Source organism: Gavialis gangeticus, unplaced genomic scaffold, assembly GCF_001723915.1.
Source record: "Gavialis gangeticus isolate Ggan-Ray unplaced genomic scaffold, GavGan_comp1, whole genome shotgun sequence".
In the NCBI taxonomy this organism is placed as follows: domain Eukaryota; kingdom Metazoa; phylum Chordata; order Crocodylia; family Gavialidae; genus Gavialis; species Gavialis gangeticus.
This window is the reverse complement of record NW_017728996.1, coordinates 52854763-52870556: the sequence shown is the minus strand read 5'-3', so window position 1 is coordinate 52870556 and position 15794 is coordinate 52854763. Positions and strand designations below refer to the sequence as shown.

The 15794-nt window shown below is 48.7% G+C and overlaps 1 protein-coding gene across 4 annotated transcripts in view; it reads right to left on the bottom strand.

The window, feature by feature from the left end:
- Window positions 1-456: 456 nt before the first annotated feature.
- The window catches only part of CPEB1 (cytoplasmic polyadenylation element binding protein 1), a 78783-nt gene continuing 63445 nt past the window's right edge, over window positions 457-15794 (bottom strand). For 3 of the 4 annotated variants that reach the window (XM_019504524.1, XM_019504526.1, XM_019504527.1), the window contains exons 4-11: window positions 15417-15666; window positions 14959-15072; window positions 14207-14311; window positions 12978-13114; window positions 11025-11223; window positions 7353-7447; window positions 4055-4135; window positions 457-1889 (exon numbers count right to left, since the gene is read on the bottom strand). In XM_019504524.1, the coding sequence (XP_019360069.1) occupies window positions 1779-1889; window positions 4055-4135; window positions 7353-7447; window positions 11025-11223; window positions 12978-13114; window positions 14207-14311; window positions 14959-15072; window positions 15417-15666 (1092 nt within the window). In that variant the 3' untranslated portion in view covers window positions 457-1778. The remainder of the gene's footprint in view (window positions 1890-4054; window positions 4136-7352; window positions 7448-11024; window positions 11224-12977; window positions 13115-14206; window positions 14312-14958; window positions 15073-15416; window positions 15667-15794) is intronic. The other variant, XM_019504525.1, reaches the window with a different exon arrangement.

Below are 15794 nucleotides of genomic sequence, written 5' to 3'. Positions count from 1 at the left end.
ACCTGTAACTACAGCAGGGACTGACCCTTAGCCAAGGGAGTTGTTCAGTCTGCCAAGCCAGGTAAAAAGCTTCTCCTTTTAGTTAGGAGAAGTCAGCACCCTCAGGAAGGGGCTGTGCCCTATTAAAGGCCTGGGCTTTTTACATGCAGTTCAAGTAAAAAGCCTAGCACCCAGGCACCAGTATGCCCATAAGACCCATCAGGGTGGTACAGCTTACATAGCATCAAACCAGAATAAGCAATCCCAGTGTGAACATTTAGAACTGCAGAAGGGCATCTATTCTGGGATTTTTTGTCCTACTTTAAATTATGCCAGCATAGGGAAAGTGGCAGAACTGTGCTACAAGCACAGGAACCCAGGGCTTGTTTACAACTGCTGAACAGGGAATCAGCATTCCCCAGAGGACTTCTTCCCATCTCTCCCTCCCATTACAAAAATTGAAAAAGACAGACCAAAAACTGCTGCAACGTGTTTATTATGTGCCAAAAACTACACCACAGCTTACTCCACGCATCAGTAGGAGAGTGCAGTCTTGCCTGCATATACTACAATGAGGTAGAGACTTCACACACAGCTTCACAAAAAAAACCCACAAAGAGCAGCTGGGATATGCAACAATGCAACATCAGCTCAGCAGGAAAAAGGGAAAAAAAATTATGACACTGGTTCTTTGGCACACAGCTTCCAATAGAGGGGAAAAGTTAAAAAAAAAAATCTCAAATCCCAGCAGCATTTCAGTTGACTGCACTGTTGCTTTATATATTTAAAACAAAAACCAAAAAAAAGGAAAAAAGGGAAAAGGTACTCGTCCCCTCTAAGAGAAAGGGCTCATATGAACCTTCGTCTGCCCACCAAAACGCAGCCCTTTTTTAGCTAGTTACAAAAAGAAAAATTAAGTCCTGTGACTTTGTGATTAAAAACCTCTATCAACCCCCCGTAAGTGCAACTTAAAAAAGTGCAACAAACTATTTAAAACTATATACAGCAGCTCAGAGATAGTTTATCCGGTCCAGTTTCAAATCCAAAAAATCCTGTCCTTTTTCTTGTTGCAAACCCCTTGATTTACAACTGTGGAACATTTCTTCTAACCAGCAGCCCCCAGACACAAATTGCAATAATGTTAGAAGCTGCCAGGAAAGAAAAATCTCTCGTTTCAAACTACTTAAAAACTGTTTTAAGAGTGTAAAAAGGAACTGGTAAAAACCCTCGAGCGTAAAATATGAAATATGATTTGGTTTAAATGAAGAGCAAAGTCTCCTTGTTGTTACAGTAAAAAACGCCAGCTGAACATTCAGTTTATGCCGTTCAGGTGGGGGTTAAATGAATGGAAAGGCACTGTATGGCAACTGCAAAAAAATGGAGCCAATGAGACCTGTATTATTACCATCAGTATTGCAAGGAATGTAAAAAAGCGCCTTTAATAAATAAAAAACCTAGGTGAAGGTATCTGCATAAACACCTTCTCAACACATGGCCCTTTTTGCTTCTTGTCAGCAAACTAGGTACCAAAGTCTGGGAACTGCAGAATTGTTTGAGGGGCCCTCCCCCCTCAAAAAAACCCCAAACAAAACCCGACAAAATTCACTGTGCATTAGTGCAGAAACGAAAAGACCAGCAAGTGCAAACGTGAATGTAAGATTTCCCCATTAGTCCTCAGGAAGCGCGTTCCCACTCTGGGTCTGGCACTGGCAGGCACGCTCGCGCTCTCTCCACTTGGCAGGTTAACAAAAGAACTTTCTCCTGCAACTGCGGCAGCTCCCAGCGCATCGGCCGCCTCTCTAGCTGGAGTCTCTGTTCTTCTGGTTGCGCATCAGCGGGCGGTGGTGACGCAGGACCTCCATGGAATGTTGCCAGTGCCAGCAGGAGCGACAGAAGTACTTGAAGCAGACCTGCGGAGAGGAGACGGGCATTAGGGACAGAGCGCTGCAAGCTGCCGGTGGGCTCTGGTTGCGGGCAGTCTCCTGAGGGTGCAGACACTGATATCCGAGACCAAAGGAAGCTGGCAACCTACACGATCAAGTCTGCCCCTTGAAGGCCATCCTAGCTGCAGTCAGGAATCCAGAAGTCTCCCAACTCCCTAAAGGTGGCCCTGGTGTCACTAAAGACCAGACCTCAAGCTCAAAGTACTAATTAGATAGCTACGAGGCCCTGGGAATAGGGAACATCTTTCTCTAGGCACATCCAGAGGCCTCTTTCAAATAGAGGACTGTAAGCAGGTTTCTACTTATATAATTTACTCAAATCCAAAATGACACCCCCATTTAACATGGGTGGGGCCCTCATCTTGGATTTCAGTACAAGACTGGGGGGGGAAGGCAGGTGGAAAAGCAGGCTGTGGTCCCAACCCAGGGCCAGGGTTGAACCTCTGCAGCCTCTGGAGTCCAGATGGACCAGCCACCGCCACCACAGCTGCTGTGTTACTGCTGGGGCCAGAGCAACTATGAGCACAAGCTGGTTGAAGATTGCTTCAGACTAGAAGTAAGGAAAAACTTCTTTACAAGCTGAGTGCTGAGGGTTTGGAACAGGCTCCCCCCAGAGGTGGTAGTCACCCACCCTGGCTATATTCAAAAGCATCTTGACGCCCATTTTGCTGGGGTTATTTGATCCCAGCAGTCTTTCCTATCCATGTGAAGGGGGCTAGACCCAATGATCTGTAAAGATCCCTTCCAGCCCCTAACTATGAAAGTATGAGCTCCCATGGAGTGGAGCCAGAGTCAGTGGGTAAGTGGCAGGAGTGGGGACAGGCTCAGGCTACTCGACTCCCCTACTGCCTGCCCCTGCTACTGCTCTCCCTGCTGCAGCAGAGTAGGAAGGGGTGGAAAACAAAACTAAGCCAACCCTCCAATAATTAGATTCTAGAAGTGGAAAAGCATAACAGTTTTATTAGTTTTCCATGTATAGACTATGGGGGAGGGGCAGGGAGCCTCCTCAAAGTCAGGTATGTATGGTTTACCTGAATCCTGCTTAGAAAAAAAAAATCATCCATAATCAGTCTTGCTTTTAGAATCTCTGTTGGTCCAGGACTATGGCCTAGAGTACATTGGCCAGGACACTTGTTGCAATGTGCAGTGCTGGCTAGGTTTGATTTGAGCAATCACAATATTACTGGCATTAATGTTTAAGACCAATCTTCAGAGTCAGTGGACCATGAAGTGTTTTAGCCTCTGCAACAGTCCCCATAAACTCAGTGACTGTTTAAATTACTTATCTACTGCAACAGTACTCTACCCAGGATCAAGGGGAGCTTTAAAATCCCTGTGTGGCTTAGTGGAGTTTTGTGAAGGTGAATTCTCTCTCCCAGAAGCAGGAAGGCTACTCTTTCAAGGCATGGGCTAGTGTGCTGCTCACCCCAAGTTTAGGGGCAAGCAGGAGTTTGCCAGGCCAAAGTGTTTCCACCACTACACAAGGCAAGCGTCTCATGCAGCCACTGAAGGGTTTTCAGAGCACGGCCACATCACAGACTGGCCCCTGCACTCCACACCACAGTACTGCTGCTTTTCTTGGCAGAAGCAGTCATTTGGGGACCTGGCCTAGTGCTATAGTAGGCTGCAGGGCCCTGGTTTGCAGTCCATGGCAACTTGAAGACCTGAACTGCTCCCTGTATTTGGGAAGCAAGGTAGTCACGTGTTGGGGCATCTTGCAGCAAAACAGAACCTGCATCATTTGCTCTGTGCCAGGGAACTCATCCGATGGACTGCCGTTCTGCATGGAGGAGAAGCCAGACAAGGGCTTTTCATACAGCTATTTTCCTGTCCCAAGGGGAAGTCTGAGTTTTTCACTCTCCCTAAGCACTGGCTAAGGTTAAGTCCTGTAGCCTGGGAAGGGATCTGGACTCTTGAGACGTTCCCAAGTGGCAACACATTCTGTGAACGAGCTCTCAGTGCCATGTGGGTGCCCTCGAGGAGATGCTCTGCTGGTCTATTGCAAAGCAACTGCTAGTTGGCAGAGCCTGCTCCACTTGTCCAGGAGATGCTGCACATGAGACTTGCTGTGACTAGATTCAAAGCAAGAAAGCCAGGGAAAGGGAAGGCAATAATCTCCATGAATGCACTACCTGGTCTCTGCAGAAGAAAGGCCCCGGCTGAGAACTACACACTTGACACATGGAATCTTCCAGGTATGGATCAATCTGAACCTGTGTGGGAACAAGAAGAGTCACCATTTGACCAATGCCAGGACACCAGGGAACTCAGGAGAAAGGTGGCTCTAGCCCGTCTCTGCCTAGCTGTATCAGCACCTCTGCAGATTGCTGTAGGATACAGCTGTGTTATGCCATGCCTGTGGGAAGTGAGGCACATCATAGGAAGATTAGCTTGGCAGGTCCCCTGGGGCTACAGGTAGCTTCAGTCCAACTCTTCCCCCTTCCCGTCCTGACCAGCTCAGAAGTTTGGGAGTACAGGGGGCAGAGGGGGGACAGGATGGGACCTGAGGTAGGAGGTCAAGTCCTCTGCGACAGTCCAAGGTACAGTTGCAGACAGAAGCCAGCTTACTACTTTCTGGAAGTCATAGGGTCCAGGTAACTACGGGGTTGTTCCCTGCTGAACAATTTTAGGTGGAAAGCACCCAGCAAGTTAAAGCAAAAGTGAAGCAGTCTGTACTCCCTTTGCCAGAGATGCAGAGAACTTGACCCACCCTTTGTTCTGTACCAGCACGTCAGGAACAGGGTATGTCTGGGACACAGGTGTCCCACCGCTGAGGTAAGCACCCTAACCACTGGCCTCCTGGTCAAAAAAGGCGTGTCCCACACTGCAAACTGAGCCAAGGCCTCCTTGCTACTCTAAGTAGTCAAAGGGATTCATCTCAGAACTATCTGAACAGAGCACTGAGATTCCCCAGTTATGCCTTAGTTTTTATTCTACTCAAGTTACTGGCCAAGTTTGCAGTTCAACTAAAAAGCAGCTTCAGGTTAGCAAGCTATACCCTGAGAAGTCCTTGCCCTGACCTAATCATGAACACCAAACCTAAAGAGAGGCCTGACAGCAATGAGGCAATGGATCAGCTGTCCAAGCCAAGGTATCTCTTATAACAGGAGGGAGGGATCCAGACATGGCTGGACTTCCAGATACTTGGGTAAACTGAGCTCCTGGAGTCTCATATGGGTGTGAAGATGGTCTCTTCCCACCAGTATCATCCAGGTATGTGGGCCTGTGAAACTGAGGGAGGAAGACCAGGATAGCGTTCACTTCACTTGCAGCCTGTTTGTTAAGGGCAGCATCCCAAGACAGCAGAGACATCACTACTTGATGAACCAAGTGGAGACAGCCTCTTCACTGTCCACCAGAGCCAGGGGCTGGTCTCATGCAGTCCATGTTGCTGGGAGAACACTCAACCCCTGCAGGAAACAAGCTGCTCAGAGACCCTGCCCAAGTCACCAAGCTCCCAGACTGTCCACAGGCCCCAGAGATTAAGTGAAGAGCACAAGAGAGCACCTATGAAGCGTGCTGCAGCAGTATGGTGGGAGATCAGCAATGTTGGGCTACCAGCTCCTGTTTAAGGCTGATAGCGGGGCTCCAAGTCAGCAAGCCCCAGAGAAGGGTTGCCTGCACATGCCTTGAGCAGCCCAGGAAGCAGACAGATCACCCAGGGCAGTAGTCTACAGTTTGGCTGCAGCTCCCACAGAGAACTAACTCCCCCATGAGCACTGGCCAGTTGAAGCCAGCTGTGGAACTGCTGCCCCTGGTACACAAGTGAGAGGGTCCCCTCCCCTGCTAAGCAGCTTTTTTTGGGGTTGTGGGGTGGAAGCAGGACAGGGATGACAGACCTAGTCCTGTACCAATAACAGATGATCAGGTTCAAGGGGAAGGAGGAGGACTGAAGGCTGTGGAAGGAACCTACAGGACAGTGGGGGCTACCTCACACCCCAGAAGCACAAGGGGCAGGTCCTGCAGTTCACTGTGCAGGTTGCACCATGGTAGCAGAGTTAACCCTGACCTAATTTGTCTGAACAACCCATGGTGTGACAACTAGCAGCTGTCCCAGGAGAACCCCTTCCTGCCCCCTTTGTCCCAGTATCCTCAGGACAGGTATAATCCCAGTGAGGAGCAGAGCATGCAATTGTCTTCCAACTGCAGGGTAATTTGGTCCCTTCCCAGCAATCCTGGATCTATGCTGCTAGGACATAGCGCTAAGAGGAGTGGATAAAAGAGTTCAAAGGAGCCTCTGCCCTTACTTGTGCAGAGAAGCATGAGCATTCGTAAGCAAAAGCCTACTTGGCAGATGCTAGTATCCGATGCCTATGTGAACTCACACTCTCTGACCCAGTTAATCTATGAAAGGAGTACACAACCTGCAGCGCACTACAAGTGATACAGGCAATGTCTGTGTGGGGCACACAGCAGATTGGGAAAAGGCAGGCACCACAACAGTACATAAGGCAGGGAGCACAAAGCAGAGTAGCAGGTGAGGTAGGGGAAGGGAAATGGAATGGCACCTGGGCAGCGTACTGGACTTAGTGTGTGGCACCTACCAAAAAGGTTGGTTCTCACTGATCTATAAAAAAAAAAGGTGCTACCCTGCCTCATTACCTCGGACTGAACATGGACACCACCTCCTTCTGCTCAGAAGTGGTCAGAAAAGGCATTTCTGGAGCAATGGCCCCTCATTTACTCACTCTAACCTCTCCTCCTTCACCTGCAATCCCACTACCCCCCCAAGCACTGGCAGAAGCACAGCCCCCACTCACCTTCAGCTAGGAGCTCTCCAAGCTGGTCTCAAAACAGTTCTTTGAATAACCCTGACCCAACCTTGAGTTTGCACTGGGCACAGACTGCTTCCCCACAGCCCTCCCTGTACATACTAGCTGCAGGGAAAGTGCAGCTCCAGAAAGGAGCTGCAGCAGATGGTTCTAGCAAAGCTTCTGGAGTCTGCACTCAGAGACTATAGCTCTTGCTCAGGATGCAGTCTGCTGACCACACAGTTCTGCCAACTGAGCTCCTCTCAGGATTGAAGGACACCGAGGCCCAGTGAAGAGCCGTCACATAGGACAAGAGATGGACCCCAGCACTTAAGGCACTTTGCTCTTGAACTTTCTACCCTCTACTACCAACAGGCATCAACAGAACCTGTGAGAATCTCCAGGCTGACCTCCTGATCAAAAGGAAGATACCAGGTGACAGAAAATTAAGTCTAAAGGAGAGACTCGACTGGCTGTGACCCTGCCAGCACACAGCTGGGTTTGCTCCCTTGAGTCTTCCCTGCCAACAGGAGGACCTGCAACAGGGCACAGGCAGCTGCAACATGGGTATGGTGCTCGGGCAGTGGTATTCAAAAGGGCAGAAACTTAGTACCATGTGCCATGGCAGAATCAGCTCTGGGCAGTTCTCAGAGAGCCTTTCCCCAACACCACCACTCACCTTCTTTGTAAACTTGGTGGTTTTGATCTCCACGAATGCAGCACTCACTGCCTTCAGGTAACTGCGCTGGTTGTTAAAGGTAACACGGCCAGATCCTGAAAGAAGCCAGCTCCATTAAGGCAACAGACAGAAGGGAACCTGTGCAGAGCCAACAGCCACATCCCACTGGCCCTGAACCACCAAGACCTCCTGCAGCCCTGGGCTCATTTCTGGTTGGAGGACTTGGTGTAGCAGGCTGGCCTCATCCAGCTGGCACTAAGGCAGGCAGCAAACATTCTGCTGGGAGATTACATCCAGTGCCTTATGGTTGTACCTCCCTCCTCCCACACCCATCAGGCATATGACAGCACAGAACAAGAGGTATTTAAAGCTATGTGTTGCAGAACAGGCTTTCTGCTGCCCCTGGAGCAAGGACAAGCTGCTGGGATGTTCTTGCTTGATGGGATCCACCTGGAGCTGTGAGCTTTAGAATGATTTTAAAAGAAGATGCCGTGTCAGGGTCAGGAGTGACTAGGCAACCTCCCCCTTTCCCTGCAAACAAAAGTAACGCACTCCAAGCGAGGAGAGAGGAGGGACTAGAGCAGTGGTTTTCAATCTCCTTACACTCAAAGAACCCTTTGGAAGAAAAAAAGTGCCAGCTCTAGGTTTTCCCTCTTTTTTTGATCGCAGAAAAGTAACAGCAATTCTTCTTTTGAAAAGAAGACAAAGTCTACAACAGGGCAGCCTGTTTTAGCACTATGGATTCCTATGCACAAACTCTGAGTTTAGTCTTGCACATCATGTTTGCACACCTAACCCTGCTAACACTAAGCAGCATCCCACATCACCCTTAAAAGAATGGAGGCACCCTGGTTGAGAATCACTGGGCTAGAATTGCTGTCACTAGAATTTTCTTTGGATACAGAGATGGCCACAACCCCCTTCACCCCTGAAAACAGTGTGGAACTGAACAGCTCAGTGGCTTTAAGCCTCTCACACAATGAAGTCTTAGCATCTCCATTACCAGTCAGCAGTGCTCCTGGAGTGTCAGCTTCCAGCCAAGCTTTAAGCTACAGAAAAAAAATTCAACTATGCGTACTTAGAACTTGTCCATTCTTAGAATAATAAGAGCCCAGAGCAGTTACACCAGGTGCTGCAGCCTGCTTAAAGCTTGGGGCAGAACCAGACTTGTTACTGGTAGTCAGGAAGATTGTCCTACCACTTGAAGGTCCCTCCAGCCTGGATTATTTATACCTAACTTCACAGACAGCACTTACTATAAAATCAGACACCAACCAATGTCTCTTACTGCAACACATGGCCAATTCCAGCATGCTAAACCTAAGGGTTCTCCAGACGCTAGTTTTTCCATCTCTACTCTGGACACTACACATATTTAGGGGTTGGCCCTGGATCTGTGGATCTAGTCCAGAGACAGGGAATTCAGGCAGTGTTGATAAGATCTGTTACAGTTGGATTTGCACCACAGTGGTGTTCCAGCACCAGACATAGGATCCTACTCATCGGAAAATCTGAGGCAAGGCAGGATTTCTACAAGCCTCCTGCATCTTTGCCAGGGCACAGAGGTGAGGGAAGGGAAAAAAAAACTTCGACACAGACACACAGACAGAGACATGTATTAAGCTGGGATGACCAACAAGCAGAATTCATGTACTGATGCCCAATAAGCTGCATGACAAGAGAAGTGACCGTTCTGCCCCAAGATTATCACTGCCTGTAAAAAGCCGAGATCTTGGATTCACTTTGCACTAATTCAGACAGTTGTCAGGGCTACGCATCTGAATTAAGGGGTACAGCTAACTGTATGACGGCCCTCCAATCAGATCAGATGCAAGAACCAAAAAATCAGGCCTGCTCCAGAGAAGCCAGGTACACAGTCAGAAGGAGAACGAAGTCTCAAGTTTGCGCTCTGCAACCTCATACTGCCTGAACATGCCTGATGCTCGGAGGAAAAAAAAAAAAAACCACAAACAAAAAATGGTGGCTTTTTAAAAAAAGTTCCACCCTTCCCTCAAACCTGCTGAGCACTGGAGAGATTTGCCTTTTGCTTAGGCTTTCGCATCCTGCTAACCTCCCCCAGAGCTCAAGACTTTCAATGGTTTAAATGTGGCAATCAAAACCAAAACAACTCTTCCCCAGCTAAGTGACACTTGTCAACTACTTTTGTTGCTGGCTGTAAGAGCAGCAAAAAAATCACTTCAACTACTCATTTTAACCTGCCTGCTCCTGGAAAGAAAAAGACAGCTGACCTTGCAATACCAGACTCCCAAAAAAGGTACCTCAAAAACCCAGCATGAGGATACTCTAGCATGAGAACAATGACTTCTTCTGCCAAAAAGGGATGAAGGATTTCACTGCCACTCATTCTTAGTTTGCCTTGTCCTGGAGCAGTGGCAGAAGCAAGACGACATAGCACAGGGACCTTGTCATACTTCAAAAGATGTTATTCACCACTTCACCTTCTGACACAGGGCACTGCTTCCAGGTGCAAAGAGGTAAATCAGTGGGTCAAGCCCACTTTTGGACAAAGGATGTTTCGGCATGTAGGAACTGCCATGCAAATGGTGTTTTTCTCCCATGGATGGGAAACATCCAGTGCTAAGAAGCCTCAAACAGCTTAAGACCAGACTGTTTCTCTGGTGTAGCACTCTGTTCTTCCCTTCCCAGGCTGCTGCAACCAGAGCAAGCTAGAAATAATATCCTGCCAGCAGACTCAGCCAGGCTCTAGCATTCAGAGAAAAATGAAGCAAAATGCAGGCCTCCCTTCTGGTCTCCAACTCCTGCCCTACAGCTCTTTTCCCTGAAGCCAGGGAAAGCAGTATCCCAGCAAGTGCTTCAGCAGAAGGGAAGACAGCTGTCCCAGTGCTGCATTTAGGAATTGCATACTACAGTTTTAGACTTAATTTGGTTCCATGTCTGTTATCCTGCATCAAGGGAGCTGCTGAAGAAGACTGGTGAAAATCACAGAGCATGTTGTAAGACCCGGTTGCCAGTGACTTGCCAGTCTGGATCTACCCCCACAATCTGTAAACTGGCAACAAACCCCTGGAATATTTTTTGGGTCAGCACGAAGAAATGCATTTTTGGGAGGCTGCAGATAACTGCTTTCAGCACTGCAAGAGGCAAGTTACCCTGATTGGGCCAGATAGAGGTTGACCAAGAACCAGTCACTCCGTCTTGGCAATCTGGGTCACACACAAATGACCACATCCTCTGTCCTTTCAGATGCAGAAGCAGAGAGGCACACAAAGTGACAGGAGACCCCTTCTTAGCAGGGTGGGACTGCTCAGAGCTGCTATTGTGGCTGGGTCTCCAAGTTGGATGATCTGTGAGGATCTCCCCCAGCTCTACCATAGTACCTCCACAAGGTTCTTATGGACTGGAATGTGTTGGACCAGACCTGTCCAGATGTCTGCTCTTCAGTGCAGAATGGTCCACCTTTGTCCACTCCCCTCACGGCACAATGTGGCACTCACCCACTCCTGATGCTGTCCCATCAGGGGCTGGAAGCACCCTGTGTTATTGCTATATAGTGCAGGCCTGGCCCTGGCATAAACAGCACAAGCCACATCCTGTACATCTGTTTAACATGCAGTCCCAAAAGATTTTGCACCCTCTTCTGCATTCCACCCCCACAACCCATGCAAGAGCCATCAGGGCACCGACACTCACCAATTGGATACTTGTGCTTGTCCGTGTCAATGCCAGCATAGACCACCCCTCCAAACAGGTCATTCATGATTGCTGCCAGGGCCTCTGCATTCAGCATTCCATGCAGAGCCCCCACAAAGACAGTCTTCCCGGGATCGAGCCGCTGTGATGGGCTTCGCACAAAGTTGCTATCTGCCAGGACCCATGGGATCACCTGCACCTGGACCCATGAGCAGGAAGTCAATTATTCATGAGCAATACAACAGTGAAGGACCCAGGGCAATGCTACTCTCTGCATCTTCCACACAAAACACTGAACTCCAGCCATATGCAGTTCTAGCCAGCTCAAAGCCTGGTCATGCCGAGGGCCTGTCCAACTTCTAGGCCCTGATGGGCAAAGAATTGAGTGCAGGAAGCTCTCTGTGTGGCCTCTGTCCACTACTGCTCTCTTGTTCCCACACCAGGGAAAAGACACCACTTAGGGAAGATGCAAGCATCCTAAAGATCCTACTCCCCTCCCTGTCCCCCCTGGAACTGCAGAGCTGCACACCTAGATCTACACCCACCCGTGTACCTAAAGACAGTCCCATGCTCCAAGATCAGCACAAATTTATCCCGAGTGGCCCCTTCCTGGCTTCAAGTCTAAACTGGAAATCAAAAGCAACAGGCCTCTTAGGCTGAGCATCAGGAATCAGTCTGGGCAAAAACAGATTTCATGTTCTGTGTACACCTATATTTACTGCCCAACTGGACACTGCCATACACAGAGGCCTATTGTTGGCAATATCAATGCGACATCCCACCCACTGCTGAGTCTGACAGGAGAGTCCATCTGCAAGACTACTGATATGGTACTCTGAGGAGAGGAAGCTGCTGCCAGAGCTAAATCACCAGGCATGAAAGAGCTGCCAACTGCCAGACACCAGGCATGTTGTCTGGAGCACAATCAGTTGGTTCCTGTCTAGATAAGGAATTGAGATTCAGCTCAGACTAATGCTGCAGCTGCACTTACCCTTTGGTTACAGATGGTTTATCATCTTGGGGGGGATGCCAAAAGGTACAAGGCAGGTACCCAAAAATCACCCCCCCTTCAGTCTACAACAGATTCCCCCCATACTGACAGCTTTAACAAAGGTGGTGCCTCTATCTGCAGTATTCATTCTGTAGTCAGACTAGGCACGAGAGCTCAGGAAAACTCAGAGATCCCAGCCCGTCACCATGCATGAAGGTGGTATGTCAGACCACTGAAGAGCATAGAAACATAACCCTCACTTCCTTGAAATGTAGTTGCTTGTCACGATGTTGTACGTGGTAAACAGATTAGTTACTCCAAGGGCAAAATTCCACAGCAAATCCACAAGGCACGCCTTGGGAGTTCCCAATGCCAAAGCAATCAAGCAGAAGATACAATCTGGGGATTTGATCCTTGGTGTCACAGGAGTAGGCTGCAGAGAAATTCAAAGCCTACTGCTTGCACTGAACTCCACTGCAGAAGAAGAGAGCTTAAAGCTAGGGAAGAACTAGCTCCTATGGATCCTACTGCTGCTTTGTCAGCTGAATATTCAAGTATCACTTCCCTGGATCAGAGCAACTGCAGAGAGGCTCCTTCCCTCTTCCAAGCAGACCTTTCTCCAGCCAGCCATGAATTCTTTTTAGGACTTAAGAACTATGCAGTTGAGGAAGCAGCAGTGGATAGTTTAGGGTTTTGAGTAGGGAGTGCAGGATTTCTGCTGTAGGCCCAGCTGGTGTGGAAGGTGACCAGCCTGGGCTTGAAGCAAGTGATCTGTGCAAGGAAACATGCAGGCTTGGAATGCTCCTTCCCTAGGCCACTACAGTTTCAGTCTCCAAAGGGACTGTTCCTCTGACAAAGGTCAGTGGCAGCTTCTGGTGAAGTAAATGGTTCTACACAACAAGCTTTGCAGTACCCTGTTGTTTGATCCAAAGTGACTAGAAAATGCTGACAAGTCAACTAACCTCCTTACAGCGCATCCTGCGACTAGACATCTTGAAGTAGTATTCACTAAGGCCATCAGGACTCAGCAGGTCTTGAGAGCAAGCCTGAAGCAGAGCACGCACAGACTTCTCCAACTCAAACACCAGGTACACATAACCTTTTTGGGGGAAAAGAAATGAGATCAGAGTAGTAGGGCCTACAAGAGTGAATTCACACCCAACCCCAGCGCACACAAAAAACAACAAAAAAAAACTTGCTGGAACAGGCTGTCAAAGCATTTAAAGCATACCCATTTTGCAGTCTTGCCTCAATGGTTTTATCTTATTAGACATAATCGTTTTATTCCTATAATATTCTGACCTTACTACAGCAGGTTTACACAACAGCATCTTTGTGTGGCAAGGTAACACTATTAGTCTAAGGCAGAGGCTACTATGCAATGACTGTCGTACTGCTTATAGTACATCTGGCTGAGGTGGGAAGAGGCCAGACTACTTCATCCCTAGAGCCATACTTCTGCCACAAGGCTGTCCCCTTCCAGCCTGTCCCTTACTCAGGAAGCTACTCCCATAAAGTGGAATTCACTTTGTCACCAAATAGTGTGAAGCGGCAGAGAAATCTAGCCTATGAAACTATCATAGGTGCTCGGTATAACTATCTTGGTCACCCCACAGCTTGTGGGAGCATTATCTTCTGCTTTACAGCTCTTGTGCATCAACCCAGACTCAAGACAACATAGAAGCTTTGAGTAGCAATAGTACTTTGAACCCAGGAAGATCATTAAATCCCTAACGCAGACTAAAGGTACCTATAACTACTCCAATCGCACATAAGAAGAGATTCCACGGGGCAGTTCAGTTCCCCGATACCCAGAGACTGTTTGCCATGAAAAGTACCAAGTCCATGCATGCTGTATTCACTGCTCAGGAGGCTTATGTTGGCAACTATGCCTGAGCAGAAGTCTCCTTTGGCTTGCCCAGAGGCTGGGTTGCCAAAACTCAAGAAGCACCAGACTAGTTATGGACAGAGATGTTCCACATCTATGGATGGGTGCCTTGCGCTGGACAGATTAAGAGTAGTTTAGATATTGAGAGAAGAGATGTGCTCCCTTTGTACTAACCCAAGTGAGAGAGTTGAATGTTTACCCTACAGTGCACTGTCCCATCCAGTCACCAACATGCAGCTGTGCTATCCCAGCAGTGCTGTAACATAACATGGGAAAAAAGTAATCCTACCATGTCGCTATTACCTTTAGGCATATTACCTTTGGGAGGGCAGCGGGGGTGTTTGCCATCCTTACCAGGCCACTCCACACTCAGTGAGCCAAATACACGGAAGGTGTTGATCAGTCCCGCTACACAAAGAAAAAGAGAAAGAAAGAAACTGAGCCAGCAGGAACCTTCGCCATGTTCCCCTACAGCCCAGTGCTGCATGATCAACCCACCCTAAACAAGGCCAACTGAGTGGAGCCATGTCTCAGCCAAGGCTGCTGGGTCAGGGTCCCTGCAACAAGCAGCTAGTTTAAAGCAAGTACTTCAGTAAGTATATTGGCCATTCTACAGCTTTCAGCAGTGCTGGTCGTACACAGGAGTTTTCAGCATGTTTGAGCAAGTTAATGCATCAAAGACTCACTATTTAAAGGAGTGTTGACTTAACCCAGTGTCTTGCTGTGCTTTTGACTGCTTTTGCAGGGGCATCCAAGGGCATTTCCCTCTGACCCTCTCCTACTCCAACCCCTTTGGAGGTCCAGTTATTGCAAGTTACCAAGCCACGTACTGAACCTGGTATTCAGCTGATCCCTACCCCTTTTGCTTAGATGCAAGCAGATGCTTGAGCACCCACAAACTATTACACCACTTCTGCAAAACTTGCAGTGCCACCTACAATGTGACAGGTGGGAAAACCTCTCTCCTGGGGATCAGAGTTTAACAGCAGCCTCCAAACTGGATCCTGGTGAAGGATCCTTCTGCCCATGTGCTTGAGGGGCTGCAGGCCACTCACCTTCTGTAATATCCCATGGGACTCCTCCTAAAAACACTTTGCAGGAGTAGATTGGGTTCTTGTAGTTCCGGGGAGGAAGCTGCCCACTCCAGGTACACGTTGCCTCATTCACAGCTTAAAAAGCCAGAGGCAAAAGGAAAAAAAAAAAAGGAGTGTGAGAGCAGAGTCATTCCCAATAATGAAGTTTCCACCTCATCCCAACTGGCCTGGTCTCCAAGCAGGCTGCCATGCCCCATCACACCCAGTTCTCAACACAAGCCCCTTTTTCCACCAGCACTAGGCTGGCAAGTCCCTGTACCTGCAAGCAGCTCAGGACAAAGAGCCATACTCCCACCTTCCCAACACTATCCACCTGTGTAAGAGTGCTCTCCTCCCAGCTCACAAGAGGGGGATGGGGTCCAAGGTACACCATGGAGGTCCAGTCATCTGACACCAACATGACCCAAGCCTCCATTTACCTGCTGCTTGCCTATGAAGCCTGGCTTCCCTTTCAATACTGAATGGGTCCTCTGGTGAATCCAGCAGATCCCAGGAAGGCCACACAGAAGCCCCAGGCCATCTCTTGGATGCACTGGCTGGGGAAGAAGTTACTGCAGCCAGTGCAGCTTGATCTTGATCCAGTCGTGATCCAACACCCATCTTTAAGGGGTCCCTTGACACACCGCTGAGGGGTAGAAAGGGCAGAGGCGGGGAGATCCGGAGGCTTGACTGCAAAGAAAAAAGCACTCTGCAACCCCCATGGTAAGTGGTGGGTGTTCCAGATTTGAGGTTAGACCAAAGCAGCCTGTAGTCCTGCTACTAGAGAAGTTTAAAAAAAAAAAAAAAAAAAAAAAAAA